Consider the following 24,489-nt stretch of genomic DNA (forward strand, 5'->3'; position numbering starts at 1 on the left):
CTATATTCTAATATTTTCCTATACACATGCCACATTTTCTTTACTGTATTCTTTTTAAATTTTTAATGAATTTATCTTTAATAATAAAATAATACATACAAATTAAAGGACACTTGATTTGAAAAAATACAGAAATGTAGAAACAAGAGAGATGACCACTATGGTCCTTCAGACAAAGGACATCACTGTTAACATTATAATGTGTTCCTTATAGACTCTTTTACAAATAAGATTTTTAAAACTAAATATGATAATATAAGTAGCCTTTGATGTTCTTTGATTTCTAAATATAAGTATTTTTCTTAATATCTTTTAATGGCTACATAATATTCTGTTGAGTGCATGTGTAGTTTTAAAACCATCCCCTCATTGTAGATCATTAAGATAATTTGTAATTATTTTGCTATTGTAAATAGTGTCAGGGAAAATATCTTTGTTTACTAAACTGAGGGAGAGTGTGTTTTTATCTTGTGTTTATTTGTTTTACTTAGGCTGATTTTTGCTTTTTTAGCATAGGTATCAGAAGTTGAGTTACAGTCCTTGGGAAAGGGTTTAGGGCCCTTGATAATGGGGTCAATTTGCTTCCAATATAATGCAATGTATTCTTTGTCCAGTGTTCATGAGTCTGCACTTTTCCCTCATTCTTGCACCAAGTATTCTTATTTTAAAAGAAAGGTTTGCTAATCTGATATATGAAAACGGTTTTTCACTTGATTGCAACTGCTTATTAGTACGAGAGCATGCATTTCCACAAATTTGTTTATTGCTAGCCTTTATTCTATCCCCTCTTGACCTTTCCATCACCTGTGCCCCACGCGGCTGATGTCAATGCTTGTCCTCATTCCCATCTGCTAGCTTTTCCTGCCCCCAAAGTTATTTTTGTAATTCCCTTTTGTCTCGTGTCCAATACCTTGTGGGGCAGTGGAACCCAAATTGCATTTTAAGATCATATCTATGAGTTGTTCTCAGCAGGTGTCTTCAAGGCCCCAAGTTCTTTTTTTGCCCCCCACTGTGAAAAACTGATTGGCAGCTGGTGACGGGCAGGACACTGGTGCTTGGCACTCACAGGATGCCCTGCAGGAGGTGCCCAGAGCCGTGGGGGAGGAAGTGTGGCCAAGCCAGCACAAGGTGGGGGACCAGATGTCGCCCGATTATGTTCCATTGAAATCCAAACAAAACCCCAGATTCAGGATCGTTTCCTTGAGACTCCCCAGTTGGAAACTGGCACCGATCCAGAATCTCACAACAGCTGGTCTCCTCATTCTAGGATTTATGTGCCTTGCAGAAAACTTTACCTGTGTGTTATTGATTGGTTTCTGTAAAGCAATCAAACAATATCTCGAAGCGCCAAAGCGTACTGCTGTCTGCTAAAAATGAAAAGAGACCGTACATCACTGAACACGCCAGTGGTCTTATTACAGGCTTGGGAGCTCTGAGAAGGATGCGTCTTGCTTGTTATTTATGCCGCCCATGTTAACCTTGAGGCTGGATACTGACACGTGCAGCTTTACAGGGACAACGCTCCACTCTTGTTAGGAGACAAGCCCACTCTTTAGAAATAAATGATATTATAAAATAAGCTTTCAGGGAACATCAGCAGATGAGAAATTGTGCTTATGTTTCTCATCATCCAGTTCAGGTTGGGAAATCTGAGAGTCTTTCCAAAAGCTCGTTACTTGGTATCGTCCGGGTCATTTGCATTTATGCCTTCCACTTTCCTCCTCCGAAGGAAGGTGACTGTAAGCCTGCCAGTTGCATTTTCTGAATATCAAGGAGGAAAAAGAAAACAAAAACCACCCTCCCCACTCCCTACCCCCCAAAAAAGATATTGTAGTTGGTTGTGCTGAGTAGCAGAGGAAGGCTTTAATTTTAAAACAAAATGAGCATTTTTAAGAAAAAATAAAGAGTCGTGAAAGCATATGAGTTCATATACTATTTAGCTAAATATATATTCCTGCCCTAAATCCAGGAACTCTATTTTATGCATTGCCTTTATAACTGGCTGTTCCTGCTGTTTCAATCACCTGATGAGGTCTCAATGACTCTCTCTCCCTGTCTCCGCTCGTCCTTCTCTCCCTCTCCCTCTGGCTGCCTGAGGATCCTCAGCCCAGATTCTCAGACCTCACAGCAAGATTCTGGAGCTAACCCTCTCCATTAGAAACAAACAAAATAAATTGTTTCCATTCCCCAAAGGAATGTGCTAAAGCCTTCTTTCCTCTTTAACATGGATGCAATTTAAGTTTGGCAAGAGCTGAACACAATATACGTCGCTCAGAGGAGAAAGCTTTGTGAGAGAGACCCTTACAGAAAGACCCCCTCATCCTCCCTGTGAACTTACAATGACAGAAGGTAACCCAGTCCTGCCTTCAGCATCTACAGTGTTTCTGTAGAATCTCCACCCATTTCCTTATTCCACAAAAATGTATTAAGCACCTACTATCTGGAAACCCTGTGTGCGTGTTCCTTCTCAGCCGTCCCTGCATGGCTGTGAAGCCAGTGATTCTTCCGAAGTGCATTTCATTTGCTTAACGGCTATCCCTTAGCACACCAGGGGCATCCAAATATTGTTCAGTGACGTTTCTTTTCGTGACTCTGATTTAGTATCCTGCTTATCTGTAATGCTCCGTAGGTGATGAATTAAAAGGAAACAAGGATAAGATTATGCCCATTCACTGCAGGTATTAAATGGAAATCACCTGAGATGATCTGTCAAGAATTGATCAAATAATAGTATGATCAAGGACCAACTGAAGCAGAGCCAAAGAACTCCACCTCAAAGAATATGCACGTGACTCGGAAAAGCGACCCTGGACCTGGCCAGTGTTCTGCCTCCCTCTCCTTCCCTTTCCTGTCCCTCATCTACCTTTGTAAAACATCTTCTGGTCAAGGATGTGAAGGAGTCCGCCAACTTTGCCCAAATGCTGGAAGCCACGTTGCCTCCCCTGGTCAGACCCCAGGTCATTTCAGGCCAGAGGAAAGAAAGGGTCCTCTGAGGCCACCTTGGGGAAGATCTATTTGTCTCTTTTAGCTATAAAGACACCTGACGTTGATAATACACCCTAGTTTTTCCTAGTAATCCTTTATTCATTGATCGTATTCACAAATTTTCAAAACGTTTATTAAATCAATTTATGCTTTTACTCTGTTCCACTTTCATAACCCATAGGCTGCCTATCCTAGTATAGCACAGCATGCAGCTATTTTATAATCCTCAGGTCCCTTTATTCCTAGCCCCAGTAATTCCGGGAACTGGCTGTTAATATCTAGTTCATGCAACCCGTAATGTCCCTCATTCTTCTCCCATCCTTTCTCCCTTCATCCTCTCCGATTTTGAAACTGAAAAGATTCTCAAGGCTCCAAGAGAGCTCTGACCTCAACCTGCTTCCTTCTTTAATGACTCCCAGAAAGTCTGAATTCACAACTATCAAGGCGAAAGGAACACTGGGTCAGGGAGATCTGTTGGCTGGAGCAAGGGGTCCACCCGAAGCCAGGAGCTGATGGACAGCCCCGGGAGGCCCAATATCCACTGCTGAGGGAGGCTCCTGGTGAAGAGACACAAATTCCACTCAGCACCCTAGACGCTGGGGATTTTTCTGTTTACCTAAGATATTTGCAGAATGGGGACCTGACTTCTAGGGGCCAAGAAGACTAGGTGTGGGGAAGAGTCCACAAGCTGTGTTTAAGCTTCCAAAAATGCATCTCTACCCTTGATTAGGCTGAGGAGGCTAATGAGATTGTCAGGCTTCTTTGATTTGGCTGAGCTGTGTGAGCACATGTAGTAATACTCTTGATCTCATACTGATCTGAAGCTAGCCAAAATATATATCTTTGATTAATTATATTTAAAATGAGGAGGATTATGACTTGATGTATAGAGTTTGGAAAATAAAGTCATTTAAAATATTGGTCTATGGGTGTAAATAACAAAACATAAGGCTGTAAGGAAAAATAAAACCAAAGGTCGTTGAGATGATCTAGATATGGAGCATATTTCTCCCTCCAGCATTTCCTCCCCAGTGCACTGTCTCACAAGGGAAGAAGACCTTTATGTTGTCTGGATGACTGGCATTGCTCCTGGAGCCTCAGATCCACAGAGTTCGAAACTAGATGGTATAGCGTGTGCCTTATTCAACTGCATAAGCTGTTGAGTAGCTGCAAATTGACAACAAGTTTTAAAGAGCATGAAGTGCCAACTATGCCCTTGTTAGTAAGAAAGCCAGTTACACGTCGAGGAGGCTTACTAGTCATGCATGACCACCTATAAAATTACAGTAGCTGATTTTATAGCCCCCAAATTAGGCGGTCGTGAGGAATTTTACCGTAAACTGACCAGTTTCTTGTCTCCTAAAAACACTAAGTCCCTATAAATGCCAATGTGAGCGCATTCAGAGTCCTGCAGTGCAATTGTGAAATGTCGTTGTAGATATCCCCTTGATGAATTTCACAAACAGAGGTTCGAACTGGCTTCACTGACGGTTGAGTGGCCAAGACATGGAATCTACGGGGAGACACGACTTGACCAAAGACCATCCGTGTTCGGTGGATGCTGGGATGTGCCACGCAGGTCCCCTTTGGGCGCTGAAGGACTTACTTCCCTAGCAGCTGGGAGTGCTGCCCTCTTCAGGCCTTCCCTGTAAGTCCTCTCCAGGAACCACCGTCACCTGGAGAGAGCTGCCTTGCTAAAGGTCAGCCCCCTGCCCTGTGGCAGCCCATACCTGGTGCACACTAGGCGTAAAGACCTGGGCCACTTACCCCAACGAAGAGCCATCCCAGCTTCAGAGCTGCTCGTGGGGTCAGCTAAGGCCCTCGTTGAGACTGCACCCCAAGCACACTTCTCCCTCCACTGCGTCAAAGTTTCGTCTTTTCCCCTGACGGGTGCTGATCCTCAGAAACCCCCTAAGAAACCTTCCACGTGCTAATTTCCATCTCAGACTCTGCTCCGCAGGGAACCTGACTTGCAACACTGTGGCAGTCTGGGTAGCTTGGGCCCACAGGTGATATAAGTTAGGGATGTAACACTGTAATTTAAAGGATAAGCATGAGAACGGCTAAAATGAAGACGACAACATCAAGGGTTGACAAGGATGTGGAACTCTGTACACTGCTGATGGGAGTGTGAATTGGTACAATCACTTTGGAAAACTCTTTGACATTATCTACTAAAGCTAAATACCCAGTCTCATACCCTGCAATTCCTCTCCTCAGTCTGCACCCAAGAAAAATGCAAACGTGTGTTCACCAAAAGAAGAATGCACAAGATTGTTCATAGCAGCATGTTTCCTAAATTGACCAAACTGGAAAGAACCACAGTGTCATCAGCAGTAGAGTGGATGAATAAATTGTATTGTATTCACACCATGGAGTACTATACAGCAATGAGAATGGAAACCTACAACTCCTTACCTCAACATGGATGAATCTCGCAAATGTAATGTTGAGCAAAGGCAGCCAGGCACAAAAAAGTATATACTGTATGATTCCATTTATGTAAATTTCAAAATCAGACAAAACCACTCTCTCGTGTTCAAAGGCAGAGCTGTGGTCACCATGGGGGAGATTCATTGTGACAAGGAGGAGTATGAGGAGGATAATCTTCGGGACTTGTAATGCTCAGTTTCTTGATCTGGTGCTGGGTACGGGGTCTGGACGCTTATCGTTTATGCACTTTTCTGTATGTATGATATAGTTACACTGAAAATGTACACAGAGAGGGAGGAAGGAAGGGCAGATATAAACACTGGATGCAAAAATGTATCATCAAGGATGTAGACACAAATTCCCAAGACTTGAACAGGATCTCTGCTGTTGACTGCTGCAGACTCTTATAGATGAGGAGCCTGGGGTCCAGAAGGGGTCCAGTTGGCTCGAAGTTACGTAGCCAGCTAATGGTGAATGGCTTCCTGGCTCTGTCTTCCCTCCACCTCCCCACAGCGAACAGAGCCTATGCAGTCACTAGAGTCCCCATTCGTCTGGACTCAGTGTTGGCCCCACAATCATCAGTGCAGTCTAAGCAAGACATAGAATGTGCAGAGAAAGAACAGTGAACAAAGATCTAGAACAGGCATTGAATTTGATGTACTTTGCTGAGAGTAACAGAGATGTTATCCATTTCCTAGAGGCCACTCTCCACCCAGTACCTACTGTCTGCCCACCCACACTTCTCTAACCCTCAACATTGCTTTGTGTAGAAAGTGTGTCCTTTTCTGTTTGCAAAGCCTAATTAAGAGGCTACAGAGAAAAAGTTTTGAGCTGTTAGCTAAATTGCCTCTTTCTTCCTTGACTTTCCCCTCTCATCTTTGGGAGAACATTTGAATACTTGGTGCTATAAAGGCTCCTTCTGACAATATTACCTTATGTAGTGGAATCATGGTGAAAAAGAGCTAAGTTAGAGCTGCTTTATATGTTTAAAACAGTGCTTCTGTAAGAGCTTGAATGTAGTTTAATAGATAATAGAGATAATCTTCGAGATTAAAACTGAAATCTTACTAATTCCTTAAGTATGTTGGTATGTGTGTGTGTGCATTTGTGTGTGTGTATGCATGGGGATGTGCATGTGTGTGCTTGCATGTGTGTATGTATGGGTGTATGCATGTGTGTGTATGCATGGATGTGTTTGCATGTGTGTGTGCATGAGTGTGTGCATATGTGCATTTACACGTTTGTGTATATGCACATTCTCTATAAATGTCATGCCATTTGCAGGGTGCATGTCACTCTCTGGAGACTCCTGGCTCTCTGCTTTTAATTACACTCTGACTAGTCCAAAATCCCTCTGCACTAATACTAATCAACTTGGAAGCCACCACGCTCAGGCATGAGGCTGTCAAATGTGAGTGTTTGCAGATGTCAGCGCAGGATGGCAGGAATCCAGGAGGACAGATCAGGGCGTAGTCACTGAAAAATGCATGCCAGCGCATCTCAGCTCCAGAGCACCATCGCAGCCATAAGAAAAATGTGTCGTGACAGTAAATCAATAACCTCTTGGAGACGATTCGTTTCTGAAATATCCCTGATTAATTATGCCAGTGCACACTTGGCAAGAGTACTTTCATTAACCTAATGCTTTTTGCATGAAGCAGGATTATAACCGGCTCTCATAAGTCAAATTTGACATTTCAAATCGGGCTTTAAGGGTTTGGGTTATAGATTTTATAATGTCTTCAAGTCAAACATAATTGCTCTTCTTGCTGCTAGTAGACGTTTGCCAATCAATCAGAATAACATTTATTTTATCATAAACAAGGATAAATTAAAATCACTTGAAATCATTGTATTTGAAGACTCAGTGAAGAAGCTTCTTCAAGATCATTGAAATATGCTATTCACTGTGATAGAGGAGTGTGATGAAATTGTAAAAGTCGATGGAAACATGTTACCCTTTTCTCACTTCAAAAAATTAATGCCTGTGGGCCGGCCCCGTGGCTTAGTGGTTAAGTGCTCGCGCTCTGCTACTGGCGGCCCAGGTTCGGATCCCGGGCGCCCACCGACGCACTGCTTCTCCGGCCATGCTGAGGCCGCGTCCCACATACAGCAACTAGAAGGATGTGCAGCTATGACATACAACTATCTACTGGGGCTTTGGGGGGACAAAAAAAAAGGAGGAGGAGGATTGGCAATAGATGTTAGCTCAGAGCCAGTCTTCCTCAGCAAAAAGAGGAGGATTAGCACGGATGTTAGCTCAGGACTGATCTTCCCCACAAAAAAAAAAAAAAATTAATGCCTGTATATATTTTGTGAATGTGTGGCTTTAGTTCAGTGACTTAGTCCCATGTGAATATGATTAGGGGAAAGTAGCCCCCTTCCTTTCTGTAATAGAAAATTATAATTTTTGTCTCTTCAAGATGAAAATGTTTTTTTATTTACTTCTATATGGCATCCAGAAACTTATTTTTCATTCCTCTTAAATTGCCTGGATTTCTTTTTAACAATAAAACTAACAGAAAAATAGAGTTTACTTAAGGGAAAGTCATACTATCATGGTCCTTGAACAGACATTTACTGAGACCCTATTAAGGTCCCCGTGCTGTGCAGGAGCTGAGCATACAGTGGTCAGTAAGGTTTGTTCCTTCTCCCTAAAGAAGTTCCTTCTCCCAACACATCAGGGTCACCTTCCTTCATATTAACTACAGCATTATGTGGTATATTAATATACTATATATTCACACCAGCTCTGAAATGCATTGGCCTAGAAGTGTCCACATCACTTCAGTTAATAAAAGGCTGTTAACCAGAACTAGTCGCAACGGCCCTGCCTAACTGTGAAGGTGCAGAGAACTGTGAGGGATGATTCTCTGATGAGCAGAAAATGACCCTGCCTTAAGTACAGTGGAGTGCCGCATAACAACATTTCGGTCAACAACGAACCACATATACGATGGCGGTCTCGTAAAATTAGTACCATGTAGCCTAGGTATGTCATAGGCTATACCATCTAGGTTTGCATTAAGTATACTCTATGATGTTCACACAACAACAAAGTCGCCTATCGATGCATTTCTCAGAACGCATCCCGTTGTTAAGCGATGCATGACTGTATATACTAAAGAGACGGTCCCGAATATCAGAGATTCAGTTGGAGAGGAGCATGAGCAAAGGCATGAACGTGAGAGGCCTTTTGGTGGAACAGTGACGGTTGCCAGTACAGAATGGTGTGAGATTAATCTAGAAAAGTAGGTTGAATTTGATAGTATGAGCCTTTGAAGGCAGTGCTAAGACACTGGGCCTTTGTTGTGAAGATAGTGAGAAGATTTTAGAGAAGGGAACCAAATGGTCAGAAATGTGTTTTTAGAGGAATTCCCAGACAGTGGAGGAAGCCGATATATATGGATGAGTGGATTCTATTGAGCTCAGAATGATTTTTGAGAAGCTTGTGAATAACATTAAAATCCTAGCTTCTTGTTTTTTAATTTTCTTTTTTAATTTCAGGGTGCTCCTAACAATGAGTTTCATTTTTCTATCCTTGCTCCCTGGACTTGTCAGTGTGTCACGATCTTTACGAATTTTAGGAACACTTGATTAAATTTCCTTTTCCCTTGCCTTCTACCTGTAACTTATCTCTTCCTTCCATCACTCTTCAACCCACTCCCTAAAATGCTTTCAAAATACTTTTAAGGAGAGTAGGCCAAAGAAAACACAAGGAAGCACAAATACCATCTCAGAAGGAGAGTGCCTCTCTGTGTCAGTGGATTGGGGTTATTCTCACCCCTGCCCCTCTGCCTGCCTTAGGTAAAACCCATGGGCTATACCCCCAAACATGAGCATAAAGTCTGATCTGATAGCCTTCCCTTTAAATTTGAATGTAGAGGCCATTCATCCCTCAGCCCCTGGTATCATCCCAAGGTGAATGGGTGGATGCGAGAAGGTCCCAGGTTCCTTCTCTCAGGTACAGCCATAAGACCAGGAGATACCAGTTCTCCCACTGGCTATGTCCCCATCCTCCGGTCTTCCCAAGTGCTCCAGAGGCAATATAGCATGATGGTTAAAAAGGTGGGCTCAGAAATCAAACTGCCCAATCTAAGCGCAAACGCACCACCTTCCAATTGGGTGACCTTGAGCTACTTTCTTAACTTCTCTGTGCTTCAGTTTTTGTAAAATAGAATTGATGATAATATACGCCCCAAAGGATCCTTGTGAGATGTCAATGAGTTTTAATCCATGTAAAGTACTTAGTACAGTTCCTAGAGTGCAATAAATATTAGGCAATATTATTTGGCCATTTGTCTTAAGTGGGAGATCTCACAAAACAACTTTAGTTATTTTTTGCCTGGACTGTATGAGCCACTTTTCCTATAGGATCTCATAAAATCCTTCTTCAACCCTAATGAATTTGACCTTTTCTGAGGTGAGAGACTCCAAATTTGCATTAGCCTCATTGAAATGCATTCCTAAGAACAGTAATCCACTAGAGGCAAGGATCTTGGTCTGCTCCGTTCTGAGATATATTTTAAGTACTGGAACCGTGACCAGCACGTGGCAGGAGTGTTTATTGAAGGAACCACCAAAGGAGCATGGGAAGCAGCATGTCTCACTCAGTAAAAGTACGGGTTTTGGAGTCGGGTAGATCTGAGGTCTAATGCTGGCTGCCCTTACCATCTGCTGGTTCTCCAGGACCCCTGACAAGTCAGTCCCTCCCTTCCCGCATTTCCTCATTTATAAAATGAAGGAGAAAATAACTCCTTCATTAGAGGGGCCGGCCTGGTGGCATAGTGGTTAAGTTCGCATGCTCCGCTTCCGTGGCCCGAGGTTCATCGGTTCATATCCACTCATCAAGCCATGCTGATGTGATGTCCCACATAGAGCAACTAGAAGGATGTACAACAATGACATACAACTATCTACTGGGGCTTTGGGGAGAAAAAAGGAAAAAAGAAGGAAGATCGGCAACAGATGTTAGCTCAGGGCCAGTCTTCCTCAAAATAAATAAATGAATAAATAAAAATAAAAAATAAAAAACAGTCTTAAAAAAAAAAAACTTCTTCATTAGAGTTGCTGTGAGAATTAAATGTCTAGTATAAAACTGAGCATATATTAGCAGCTCAGTAAATGGTAGCTCTTCTTATTCTTATATATTCAGTATTTATGTGCATAAATTAGTTATAGTGGAAGCATCATACACACAGAGCAATGAAAGAAGTCACATTTACATGTTTCCCTGTCAAATACATATTTGCCTAAGTTAGAATCTAGCTTGCTTTCTTTTTTGATTTTGTGAGGAAGATTAACCCTGAGCTAACACCTGTTGCCAATCCTCCTCTTTTTGCTGAGGACGATTGGCCCCAGGCTAACATCCGTGCCCATCTTCCTCCACTTTGTATGTGGGACGTCTGCCACAGCATGGCTTGATGAGAGGTGCATAGGTCTGCGCTCAGGATCTGAACCCGTGAACCCCGGGCCGCCAAAGTGGAGCTCACGAACTTAATCACTACACCGCCAGGCCGGTCCCTAACTTTCTTTTGTGTTCTTTTCTCTATGTTGTTTTCAGTATTATGGTACTTATTAAAGTAAAAGAGAAAAGAAGAGTAGAGGGGAAAACTGCAGGTGAGGGGGCTGCAGAGCGGTAGGGGAGAGAGGAGAGAGGCTGAGAAAGGCACAGGGGAAGGTCATGGAGAGAATCAAGCCCCTTCCTTGAGAGAAGAGCAGTAGAAAGGAAGGAAGGAGAAGGCAACATGGTAGTAGATCAATCTCTCCTTTCTCAATCCACCGTCCACCCTGCCCCCAGCTTACTCTTTCTACTGTTAATATCCTGCCTCCATGTCCCTCAAACTCCATGGGAGGAGTTTAAGCCTAGAGAGGTGTCTCTGCTTTTTACAGGACAAAGTCCATATAAAAGCCCTCCATGAGTTGGCTTATGCCCACCTCCCCTGTCCAAACTTAATTCTTCATGCTCCTTCACATCCTGCCACGGTGACAGTCCCCTCGGTGGTCTGGGCTGTGCCTGTACACACTTTTTCTTCCTCTTGGTCTTGTGAATGAACCTCGCCCTCTACCCCTTCTTCTGCTTGTGAAGCCCGAGTCACACTTAAAAACCCAGTTCACAAGTCTCCTGCTAGGTGATGTTTTCCCTTGACACACCCCAGCAGAGTGGATCGCTCGGCCATTGTGCCATCACAAGCCTGCAGGTCTGCATCTATCTCATCTTACTGGAATCATTAGATGGTCTGAGGGCAGTAATTAGAGAGGCTGCTCTGTGAGAACTGCAAATACCAATTGTGAAATGTTCATGGAAGAAGTGAATATGAGGTCACTTCCAAGTCGCTGTTATGTTTAAAGGGACAACATGGGTCATCTCTGGCATCACATTCACAAGAAGAAGAATTCCTTTTGGTGGCCCACGGGCTGCTGGGCTGAAAGGAGAGAGAAAATACATGGCCCACTGGAGGCCCCTAATGATGCCGGAGACCCTCGGCACCTTGTGAATACCTTCGATAGGAAGATCCAGCAGGAGATATCGACTGTCCTCAGGTCATATTAAAAATGCTTTTCAGGGGCCAATCCGGTGGTGTAGTGGTTAAGTTTGCACACTCTGCTTCAGTGGCCCAGGGTTCGTAAGTTCAGATCCCAGTGTGGACCTACGCACCGCTCATCAAGCCATGCTGTGGTGGTGTCCCACAAATAAAATAGAGGAAGATGGGCACGGAGGTTAGCCCAGGGCCAGTCTTCCTCAGGAAAAAGGAGAGGATTGGCAATGGATGTTAGCTCAGGGCTAATCTTCCTCACCAAAAAAAATAAACAAATAAATGCTTTTTAAATGCGAAAATAAGAGCCCAGTAAAGTGGTGCCCTTGTTCCAGTGTAATTGTTTCTGTGATGCATCGTTTGCTCTTAATTGCAAAGATATGCGTGTCTTGGTTTAATGCATTGTACTATTTTATTTATTTGGCCTAATTATTAAAACCATATCCTAAGAGTTGTTGGGCTAATGTTAGAATTGGAGGAATCCCAAATTGAGTACTGAGCCCATAAAGAGTTTGGAAATGCCTGGAACATACTGGCACTCGTCATCATTGGTTCCATCTGAATCTTTCTGACTCCAGGTCAAGCATGTTTCTAACCTGATTCAGAGATGCCTGGGTAAGGGCATCGCAGACTGATTTGACTGCCAGCAGGAGCAGATATTCAACACCGCACCTAAAAGGCACAAGCAGAAGGGCTCTGGCAGTTTCGGGAGAGATTCTGTGTCGTGTTGTACAGGCATTCCCACATGAAAATCAGCACTTCAGCCCTTAGAAGAGGAGGCCCATGACAAGGGAAAGTTCCATGTGACTTCTGGAGAAATGGAACCTATGGTGGTTAAAACGGGCAGTTCCCTGTCATTCAAAGCACTAAAACATCTCTACTATGAAGAGAATGAGGGAGGGCAGCAAATTTTGAGCTGACCACTTCGTAAAATTAATAATGACAGTTTCTGGTGGCAGGATAAAACATTTGGTCAGGTTTTCAGAGTTAAAATTTTAGGTCTTTTAGAGCCTGCATCAGCTTTGTTTGCGCGCTGCCAGGGATGCCACTGCCATCTCCCCGGGTCCACTGACTGAATTTACAGTTGCCCCAAGGGAAGATCCACCCCAACTCTGCACTTGTGCCCACCCAACGCTGCTTTTCCCTGTATTCATCAAACATTTGCCTTATTTGGAGAACCCAGAAGCTTTGCGAAAGTTAGGATCACTCAGCCTTTTGTGATTTTCGCCCATTTTTCTGATGTCACCCTTTCCATCATTTTAGATCACGTTTTCCTAATACAATGAGCTTTATCCTCAAATTTGGAAATTCCCCCTTGCTTTATTACAGAATAAAATTTGCTCCTTTTTTTGTTGGTGAGGAAGATTAGCCCTGAGCTAACATCTGATGCCAATCCTCCTCTTTTTGCTGAGGAAGATTGGCCCTGGGCTAACATCCGTGCCCATCTTCCTCTACTTTATATGGGACTCTGCCACAGCATGGCTTGATAAGTGGTGCATCGGTGCGCGCCCGGGATCTGAACCTGCAAAGCCCGGGATGCCGAAGCGGAGAGTGCGAACTTAACCGCTACGCCACCAGGCTGGCCCCCAAATTTTCCCTTTTATTCTAGGGGTGATGGAGGGGGGAAAAGCAAACAAATGAAATATTCAAGTCGCACTCTGGAGTGTCCAACTTTCTGGATCCTCCAGCAGTTTTCCGTATTATTTTCATCTGTGATATCCGTGTAAATTTATTGGGACATCATAGAGACTCTCTCTCACCCCATCCTTCAGGTAAGTCTGGTCACCTCTCTAGCCCTGCCTGCAGCCTGGGTGCCCACAGGAATACGGGTGCTCGGTGACACACATGCACACACATAGCCATCCTTCGCCTTTTTATTTATGATCAAAAGTTGTCATAGGGATATAAGAAAACCTAGATGTCCTGACAATATGAAGGCAAGAGCTGTGGTCTCCCTACGTGGGGACCACCATGAGCACTACTCTGCACCCAGTAAACCAGGCACCCTGGGAGCGAGGCCCAGCAGTCTCATTTTTAATGAGCTCGCCTGGGGATTTGATGCACACATTACTTTGAGAACGCTCCCAGGGGCCTGCTTGTGTCCTACAGATGCAAATAAGTGGATGTGGGGCTGCCAGCTCTATTATTACCCAACTAGGCCAGGGCTGGTCTGGCACACCTCACATTCAAAAGCTGGTTTTGCTTCCAAGGAAGAAACAATTTTTATCTGGTGTTCATATGGTCTAGGAGCAGTATTCTTATATTAAAAAAATATTTTGGAGAGAAGTAGAAAGACCAGGGAAATGGCAGTTGAACATAGTCTTCAACTCTTGTTTATTGTTTTTTATATTGTACACTCTGATTACAGCTATAGTTTCTAGAGCTCTGAAATAATCTAACTCATCCAGTGGTCCCCTAACTCATCCTTTCCACTTGCCTGAATTCATACCATCACACAGCACAGTTTTTATCCTTCTGTTTACTCCATAGCACAGGTTGTTCTAAAACGTCCCTTTGGGTTATAGGCTCCTGACTGCCTCTAGAGATAATCAAAATCTTGTTCCCAATAGCAAGTCCAGATCCTTCTTGTGTAATGGAAATCCATTTCTTCAGTACTGTTAAATACCATTAAATTCCTCCATCAATACCTAAATGTCCCACTCATCCGTCTCTCCATTTTTCTGGCAAAAGAACGTCTGTTCATAAAACAAATAATTTAGCAGTGAGAGGGCACAGCTACGCTTATAGATTACCTGTTCCAGTGCATAGGCTGCGTAGCTCTCGTGGTATGCAGGATAACTTATGTGGCACAGGGACCTGCCATTACGTAATGTTGAATCACACAGTGAAAAGGTAATTCCCTCTCAATTGTCTTCCAGTCCCTCTGATTCTGTTCAGGACAGTCTCTATTTCATCTAGTGTGTTTGATGCCCTCTAGTACTGGCTAACATCCCTCTTGAACACGTACAGAGCAGGCCAGAATCAGAGCCTTTCACAGGCAAGCATTTATTAGGATCAACTAGTGTTCCTTGTGTTTGTTTTTGTGGTTATCTTCCATTTACGACAAGTGACGTTCCATTTACTAGAGTTTATATAAAGTTTCCTTTTAAATACATTTATTTTAGAAAAAATGTGAATAGAGTAAAAAACATTTTTTTTAAAAAAAGATTGGGTAACATATGACAGGGCTGTATTATGACTTGACTTTTGTAGGCCCAGGCACTTTGCATCTGTGAGTCCCTTCCTCCGTATATATATAGCCCAAAGGCAGTCATGAAACAGTATATATACAATACTATATAGTATAAAGATGAGTATAATCTTCAACTTTAAAAGTTCATTTTTTTCTTCTGATTTTAAAAGAAATTAAAACATTTTCATGGGCTCCAGTCTGTTATAACTGTTGTTAGTGCCGTGAAGCAGATACCGACTCCTAGTGACCCTGTGCACAGCAGAGCGGAACCCTGCCCAGTCCTGCACCATCCTCTCACCTTCCGGCACTCTCAGACAATGCTCTGCTGTTATTCATAGGGTTTTCATGGCCAATTTGTTCAGAAGTGGGTGGCCAGGTCCTTCCTCTTAGTTTGTTTTACTCTGGAAGCTCTGCTGAAACCTATCCACTATGGGTGACCCTGCTGGTGTTTAAAATACTAGTGGCACAGCTTTCAGCACCACAGCAACGTGCAGCCACCACAGTGTGACAACTGACAGAGGGGTGGTGTAGTTCCTTGACTGGGACATGAACCTGGGGCACAGCAGTGAGAGTGCTGAATCTTAACCACTAGACCACCAGGGCTGGCTGGTATGTGATATAGCAGAACTCAAAACATTCGTTCTTCATGACTGAAGTTTGAGATGCGCTGATTTAACCCAACCCCCTCATTGTACAGAGAATAATACTGACTTCACCAGGGTGCAAGAACCTGCCTAAAGTCTTATAGCGAGGTGGACACAATCAGAACGAGATCCTCATGCCAGTTTCCTCTTCTTTCCACTTAACCACACTGCTTTCTTCCTTGGAGCCTCTTCTCCAAAAGTCTTTGTCTTATCCCATCTCCTTCACATCATAATTAAGTCATGGGTCCTTCCTCAAACCCAGCCCTCTGCTCACATCTGAGCATCTCCGTGCAGAGGCAACACCACCTGGTGGCTCCCCTCCACAGGTGGACCTTTGCTGTGAGATGCTGGTCCGTTGATGGCAGTAATCAGTGCTCCACAGAAGGTACCCCCCCCAAACCCCATTAAGAAAAACACAAAGGATGCAAAAGCCCAAGATGGATTTGGGCTTCTCTTTTTGGACACAATCTTCCAAATACAATCTCATTAAAATTAGCAGCAATGGAAGACTGAGCTTAGGATAGGATAACTACTTACATCTTAGATTAGTACTTCCTAGGCTAGAGTTTACAGGGTGGACCAAGGGTTTCCTCCATGGATTGTCAAACTCTCATTTTACTTATCACTTAAAGAACTAGTCCAACCTCAGTAACTCAGCTGCTGGGCAACTGTTCTATTGACAATGTACTGCAGAAAACAGTCTAATACAGTTCTTAAGAGCCCCCTCTGGCCAGCAGACTTTATCTCCTTCTTTGTTTATTCAAAGTGTATCTACACTTGTCTGAGAAAAGTGTAAGTTAAAAGGTCTTTGTGTTTGAGGAATAGAACAGATCATTCCTGAGTCTGCTTTTCTTCTTCTTTTTTTAATTGTCAAATGATCTTTTGTTGAAATATTTTCCTTTGTACTTTTTAAGTAGGGCATTCTACTGCACCGCTGTTGATGTCACCTATGATATCATGAGGATGCCGGCCATCAACGTTGCAGCCCACAGACCGGGCAGTCCCCAGGTTCTCTTTAACAGTTCCAGAGAGCTCTCTGGCTACAAAGATTGGTGCTGCATCTGTCAGGCAATGTTGACAGTCTCATCAAACATGCTATTTCCACTGTGCTTCATGGTTTTTTCTTCTCTCTGTCTCTGAATGGCTTCCTTAAGGGCTTTCATGGTAGGGCACAGGCAGAAGACCACTCAGTCTGGACCTGTCTGTTCTGAATGGTCAGGTTCACTGTAATCCTCAGACTCTTCCAGTCACCTGTTGCCTTGGGATATCATCACCAGTCTTTTTTGGAGACAGACCCAGGGGTCCAATCTTGGGGGCCAGGGCAGACATGGCACTGGCTTCTCCACCTGTGCATTTCAGGTACATGACTGATCTCGTTGGGGTTGAACTTAGGTGAGATGGCCGAGGTGGCTGGTGCCAGATGAACCCAGATGAGGGACGACCAAGAAAGTTGCCTCTTGGCGTCCTCCAAGCCGAAAGAGCTGCCTCCAGCCATCTTTATCTATCATTGCGCCACTGAATGGTTCTGACTATGCCAGCTGATTTTATTGTTTATTATTATTCAGAATGCTATATGCCACAGGAAAGAACTCATTTAGCAAAATATATTTTTCACAATGAAGAGCTTTTTGTTTATTTTGAGGCTCAACCAAAAAATAGTTCTGGTCTGTTGAGAGATAGCACAAGTGATCTTCAATCATGCATTCCCACAAGTTTATTGGTTCAAAGATGATTTAACTCTGATATCTTTTAAAGATATATTTCTAATGTAGAAAACAAAGCATGAGATCTCGAGGCAGGCAGAACTGGTCTTGAACCCTACCTCCAGACTTGGGCAAGAAAATTAAATTTTCTGAGTCTTTGTTAATCTGCAGAATGGAGTTAATAATTCCCACTTAAGATGTTGTTTTGGGGGCTGGCCTGGTGGCGCAAGCAGTTAAGTGCATGCACTCCACTGCGGCGGCCCGAGGTTTGCCAGTTCGGATCCCGGGCGCTCACCAACGCACTGCTTGGCAAGCCATGCTGTGGCGGCGTCACATATAAAGTGGAGGAAGATGGGCATGGATGTTAGCCCAGGGCCAGTCTTCCTCAGCAAAAAAAAAAGAGGAAGATTGGCAGATGTTAGCACAGGGCTGATCTCCTCACAAAAAAAAAAAAAAAAAAAAGATGTTGTTTTGAAGATTAAGTTAACAAATATTTATTGAACACCTCCTATGTACCAGATACTTTCCTAAGCGCTACAGATATAGTGAACAAAATGTAAGGTTATCGTTCTTATACAGCTGGTGGTCCTGGAGTTGAATATTGGAGTTGAATATTTCCTTCCTGGTCCTTAAGTCATTGAAGCAGAGTGTTGCCTGGGAGTGGATTAGAACTGGATTTCTTGTACCCATGGTTCTGAAATAATTTTCCCTCTTGCTGCTACAGATTTTGAGTTGCAACTGAGCTGCTAAAAGTCACTGAGAGCTTCAGCAGGATCATTCATAGATTTTACCATGTTTTAGTTCATAAAACTGTAGTTACCTGTAAGGCTACATTTATATTTGCAATAAATATTTTGCACTATATGTACTTTTTTTAATATATACTGTTTATTGGCAACATGGTTTACATTATAAGTGTTTAGAGAGGGAGATATACATTCATTAATGCTTGAAAATTCTGAGCGTTAAGCTGTCACCTTGATATAGAAAAACCTTCTTCTGAGATTTGCCACTAGCCGAACTTGCACAGGCACCGCTAACCACAAAAAGATCTTTTATCAGTGGCGATGTCACTGATGGAACATGTAGCTCCTCTTTAGTGGTGGTGATGCCAATGAGGAAGTGATCTAGAAAGATCCTCATTTTTCAAAGAGATTTTCTGCCTGGCATCATCAAAGTACGTCGTAATTTTTCCAGGTATGACATCTGATAATCAGCACGTAGGCTAGATAAAATAACGATAACTTGATAACTAAGAATATTCACGTTAGTTATTTGACCTTATATAACTTTAAAGAAAAATGAATGATTTTCTGCTTAGTTTGGAGCAGTGAATTAAGAGGTAGACTTTAAACATTTTTTAGTATTGAGTCAAAAATAATATCATTGTCATTCTAAAACCCACACAGGCCATCAGAGCCAGCATTATCTCCAGGGTCAATGTTCGATTTGCAGGGATTGTTCTATGTAAGATTTGATAAGACATAGCCTTATTGCTAGCTATGTATTTGAATTTTATATAAATGCACCATTGTAAAACTATTGTTGACATCTCAATTTACTGATCAAATTCCAGGCAAGTGTCATCTGAGGTGACTAGAAGGTAGTGAAAAACCAATAGAATAGATCTTTAAAGTACATACTGCCTCTGTATTAGCACCCATGTACATTCTGCGTGGTTCCCTTGAGCTAATTATACTGTTTTAAAACAATAATAGAAAAGCAAAGGATAAGGAAATATAAAGCTACCCAATTGTGGAATCACTCACCTGACATTCTGGGAACACCATACTCTAATTACTAATGTATTGGCAGTCAAGAACAGTTATCTAGAAGAGAATATTTAAGGAAAAGAATTTCTGTTGTCTTAATATTTCTTACCAAATCATGTCTTTCTATTTTTTCTATGACTATAAACAATAATTTGCTCCAAAGATGTTCACCCAACATGTCTTTTCCTGCCAAAGCCTACCTGCTACCTGGTTCCGTTTTACTATAATATTTATTAGAGTTTAAAATTCATAGCATTCAATTTCCTGCCCTTTCCTTGAATATGCAAACAATGCAGCAAGCACAGAACAAAGATTCTCTCATGGCCATTAAGGAGATACTAAGCAGAATTCAAACTTGCAGATAGTTCAGGCTTCAGTTCCGCCATCTTCTTACTCTTGGAAAACTCTCCAATGTTGGAAGGTAAATCTAAATCCTGACCTACTTAAGAAGCTCTTTGTCCTTTATATCTGTCCACCAAATTTCAATACTGAGAGTACTTGACTTTTCTTTCTTCTTACAATATGGATGGGATAAATTTCATCCCCATCCTGGTCCACTGAACTGAGTACCTAGAGTGGCCACTGGGTCCAAAAAGCAAATGAGAATGTGCCACCCAGTTTCTTTGGTGTCCACCTTCAAACATCATTTCTAAATCTATGCACTGCTAATACAACTGGCAAAGCCTTTCTGGAAGCTAATTTGGCATTATATCCTAACCTGCTGCTGGTACACACATAATTTGGGCCTTAAAATCTTCATAACTTTTGACTATAAGAAAATAATTTAACATTCAAAGACTTCTACAAAAGATATTCATCATGATGTTTTTAATAAATGAAAAATTGAAAATCTTCTACTACTTTAAGGTCTGAGGACAAGAATTGGTTAAATAAATTTTGGTACATCCATAAAATGGACTTTTAAGCAGCGATGATCAGGGTTGATATTCTAGAAGGATTTTTAAAATGGCATATCAAAAATTCACATGCTACAAAACAAAATTGCATGCACAGTATGATCTTAACTATATATAAATAATATGAACCAAGGAGGGGGGGGGAAGGACATGTACCAAAATGTTAATAGGGATTATTTTTATTCCTTTCTCATATTCCAATTTCTTTCCTATATATTTTTCTATATTATCGAAATTTCCTGTAACAGGCATAAATAAAATAAAATTTCAAAAATTAAGATAGAGAAAAAATTACCAATGGAGCAATTGAAGCACTGCATGTCTTCATGTCCATTCTACCTCTGGTTAGCCATCTACTGCTTTCTGCAATGGTGCTTTTGCTAAGAATTTACACTATCTGTTCTCCTACAGGAGAAAAAACAACTATCAAGGGGCAGTGATGAGAATCTGTGTCACCTGGTCTCTGTTCTTTTTCAGCACACAACGGTTTTGCCCTTTATATTAATCGAGATGAGAACATCACACCATGCATATCCCAGCAGAAGCAGTGGACTCGCCGCCATATGTACCTTCTCTGTTGGCTATATATTATGGTAAGGACGGTGCCTGCTGGGTGTTCATATTGTATTAGATTTTGCACTGCTAAATTTGGGCACATATTTCATTATGGATATAATCACTAACAGATTCACACTGTGTGCCTCGTTTGGTCCAAGACCTGGGCTTTGTCTCATTTCCCCAGATGCTTATATTTTTAGAAAGTATATGCCAAACCTCACACAACAGGAATTTGTTGAACAATCCCATGTAAGCAGTGGTTCTTCCAAGGCTACATTTTTCAACTCTTTTTTAAACTAAATGTTTTTCTTGGACACCAGTTTTATTGCTTAAGGGCTTTTTTGCTTGGGATTTTTTGTTGTTGTTGCTTTTGTTGGGGAGTGGGGGAATTGCAGCAAATGCAAATGAGGACAGAAGAAATGACCTCTTGGAGAAGTGACTTTAAACTTCATAAGAAACAGGTGAAAATGTACATTTTCCTGAGTCAGTTTACAACCTATCCCAGAATTAGCTATCACAGATAGCGTATATTTAACGGTTTTGTTTTTAAAAATCGTGGTAAATGAATCACGAAAAATCTCCCCTTGGTCTATTGGACAGGAATAAATCCCAAGTATGAGGTGCCAAACTTATCTGATAAAAGAGTTTTTGTCTGATGAGTTTACTTCATATTAATTTCAGTTCTTAACATCTCAAAATTATTTATCTTAAGATGGAGAATTTCTTTTTCTCTTTATGATTCCAAGTTCTCTTTGATATATTAGCACACACAGAAGAGGTCCCTCCCACCAGCCTTTCCGCCTCCTGGGACTCTCTTGTCCTGAGTTCTGGGTCACCATCCCCTCCTTTAAGCCTGAAGGGTTGAATAACGTTCTTCCAAACACCCCAGAACTGTACTTAATCCCTCCAAAATCCCAGAGCGCTTTGGGAGGCCCAGTCTCTGTGGAGCGTTTTGCTCCAGCCAGCCCAGAAATATAAAATAAAGGTCAGTCCAGTATTTCACATACTTGGCGTGAAGGAGCACGTAATGCCCCAGACATGAGCAGGAAAGGAATTTGCTTCTAGGAAGTCACACCCTATAGCTGGTTCTAAGGGACATCCAGGCTACAGACCCTGACAGACGGGCAATAACGTTCATTCCATCTGTTTCTCCATCTACTAGTCAAAGACCGTTCATGTGGACTAGAGAATGTTTGTTTTCCTGGTCACTTTTGAGATTTTGTTTTCCCACCTAAAATGTTAAATATTGACTTTATCTAATAGAAAAGAGTCAAACAAACCATCAGGGCTCACAGGTGAAGTTATATCTTAAAAATGAATTTATGTGCTTTATACATATGAACTTGATATTCAGATGACTCTGATCTTTCAGAAGAGTCAAGTAGGGAAGCTACACAATTATTCCAGGAATGTTACAATGTTTACAACATATCTGGGACTGCCTATAGCATTAGTTTAAAAATCAAACCCCCTTCCCCCCAAAAAATACAGTCTCATTACTTTGCACTTATATTTGCTTACCTATGGGAAGGGAAGTTTTTTACTCTGGGTGTATTTCTGTGAATTCATTTATATGCCATTAAATTATCTGAATCTGGTAGAGCCCCAGAGGTTTCAGGAACTCTGTACTTTCTGATGGCCTTTTCTCCACTGTGGGTACAATCAGTCCACATTCCAAAAAGACACATGGGAAATACCACATCGTCTTCATTATGGACCCCCAAGCTTCCTCATTAAAATGAAGCATTACTCAGGCTCTTCGTGCCAAGTGAGGCCTGCCAGCTCTGCATCCTCCCTAAGCACCCCAGGACTTGTTTGGACATGTATTTGCATTAACCAGCAAATTCTCTCGGATATGTTCTGAGAAAGCTTTCAAAGTAGACTTTTTCCTTTGGTGTTCTGCCCTAGGCATTCACAGCTATGCCAAGAGCTAAACAGTGCCCCGCACTTCATGTCACGTTATATAAATCCCAGGATTTTAACTGTTATCAAAAAGGTACTGGCTCTTGCTTCCTTCCAGACGTACCAGTGACACAACAGCAGAAAGTTCGGGATGTGAAATCTTTTGATAGCATACCAGGGTTGTAACTGGACATTCCAGAACATCATGCCAAAAGGGAAGAAAGCATTCGTCTTATCATGTGCTAATTATAAAATAAATAGGATCTCCCTTACAGTCCTCGGGATGATTGAGCTGCATCTATGCCTCCGAGGCTGGCCAGGCTGTCTGTCTGCTTTGCTCTGACTCTAGTGTCTCTATTCTCACAAGTCGCCCACCCTATCTGAATCTATTCTCTTCTTAGATTTGGATAGGGAGAGTTGAGAAAGTGAGGGATACTGGACCTTTCCCTCATAGACTCAAGTCCATTGAGCTTCTACCCTCAGTGGCTCCCCCTCCCAACCTCTATCTCAGTCCTCCCCAAGCTTAGCGTCTGAAGTCATCCTAGACTCCTTTCATGTCCGCTTCTACCTCCCCACCACACTTCTCTTTCCACTTACCCAGGTGTCTGGGACACAAACATCTCCGTGTCCATTTGTGGTGAACTCAACTCTTTTCCTGCACACCTCCCTTCCATCATCACTCCCCCACACATCTCTGCACCCTATTTGTGAGATTTCCCCTAATAAATGGGATGACCCATATAATCTCATGCAGGATACAACACAGAGGTCCCCTTGGTTTCTAATGCAACAGTAAGAATCAGAAATCATAATGAATACCATTCTTTTGATCGCTATGCCAAGTGCTTTTCAAATATTATCTAGTTCCTTAAACAACCCTTTGAGATAGGCATTATCTTGCCCATTTCACAGATAAGGAAATTAAAGCTTAGAGAGATTATATGACTTGCCCAAGGAAAGGCCACTGGGCTGTTGCCAGAACTATAGTGCAAGCCCGGGTGTGTGGCTGTAGAGTCTGAGCAATTAACCACACTCTCCACTGCCTCCTGCCATGTGAGGAGTAACTCACATCAAGTTTTTGGTTTTGGTTTTGTTTTGAAGCAATACATCTGAAGCAGTAGCGTCTAGTAGCTAAGCCCACTTCCTAGGATTGAGTTCTGACTCCTCCACTGAAACTTCCTGGGCTTTAGCTTGTTCAAATATAAAAGAGGGACAGGGCTAGCATGAATGTGCCTCATGGGGAAGTTGTGAGGAATGTATGTAGGGCCCACAAAACAATTCCGGCACGCAGTCACAAGTTTCTACATTTGCTATTATCAGTTCTGAGAAGCTCTTCAACAAATAGTAGCAAGAACACATAATGCTTTCTCATCAAGAGTTTGAGAATTTGAGTTAAGAAGCCATTAAGTTCTTTACCCTCCTGTTACTCATTCTCCCTGACGTGTACACTATTCACTTGAAAAATCCAAAACAACCCTAAAGGATATGAAAATAGCACTTTTATTCGTTTGTTTTTTAAGTTGAAAGGACCATCAGGAAATCTTAAAGGGGGGCTGGGTAAAACAGGGAGCTTTCAGATCATGGGCTGCTGACTGCTGTAACCCTCTAGTTGGTCGTTACGCAGGAGAATACATTTTCACTCCACCTGGTGAAGGGCTCCTGGTGGCCAGTCTGTTCCTTGGCTGTGGCCCCCCCAGCTCCTCAGATCCCTATCTCCCTGCAGTACTGTTGCTGCTTTTCAATCTGCAGGATACAGAAAGAGGAAACTACTCCAGATCCTAGGAAATTTACATCCTCAAGGGTTTGACAGTTGGTCTCCTCTGTCCTGAGGAGTCTTCTAGCCCCT

The 24,489-nt window shown here is 42.4% G+C and overlaps 1 protein-coding gene and 1 pseudogene across 4 annotated transcripts in view; one reads left to right on the top strand and one right to left on the bottom strand.

The window, feature by feature from the left end:
* AIG1 (androgen induced 1) overlaps positions 1 to 24,489 on the top strand; it is a 238,232-nt gene that overhangs the window by 172,205 nt on the left and 41,538 nt on the right. For 2 of the 4 annotated variants that reach the window (XM_058534190.1, XM_058534189.1), the window contains exon 4: positions 20,661 to 20,776. The exons of the other annotated variants lie outside the window; for them this stretch is intronic. In XM_058534190.1, coding sequence (XP_058390173.1) covers positions 20,661 to 20,776 — 116 coding nt within the window. The remainder of the gene's footprint in view (positions 1 to 20,660; positions 20,777 to 24,489) is intronic. 4 annotated transcript variants of the gene reach the window in all.
* On the bottom strand, positions 16,701 to 19,270 carry LOC131399800 (large ribosomal subunit protein uL11-like; annotated as a pseudogene).

The sequence above is a fragment of the Diceros bicornis genome, chromosome 39 (genome assembly GCF_020826845.1).
Source record: "Diceros bicornis minor isolate mBicDic1 chromosome 39, mDicBic1.mat.cur, whole genome shotgun sequence".
Classification (NCBI taxonomy): Eukaryota; Metazoa; Chordata; class Mammalia; order Perissodactyla; family Rhinocerotidae; genus Diceros; species Diceros bicornis.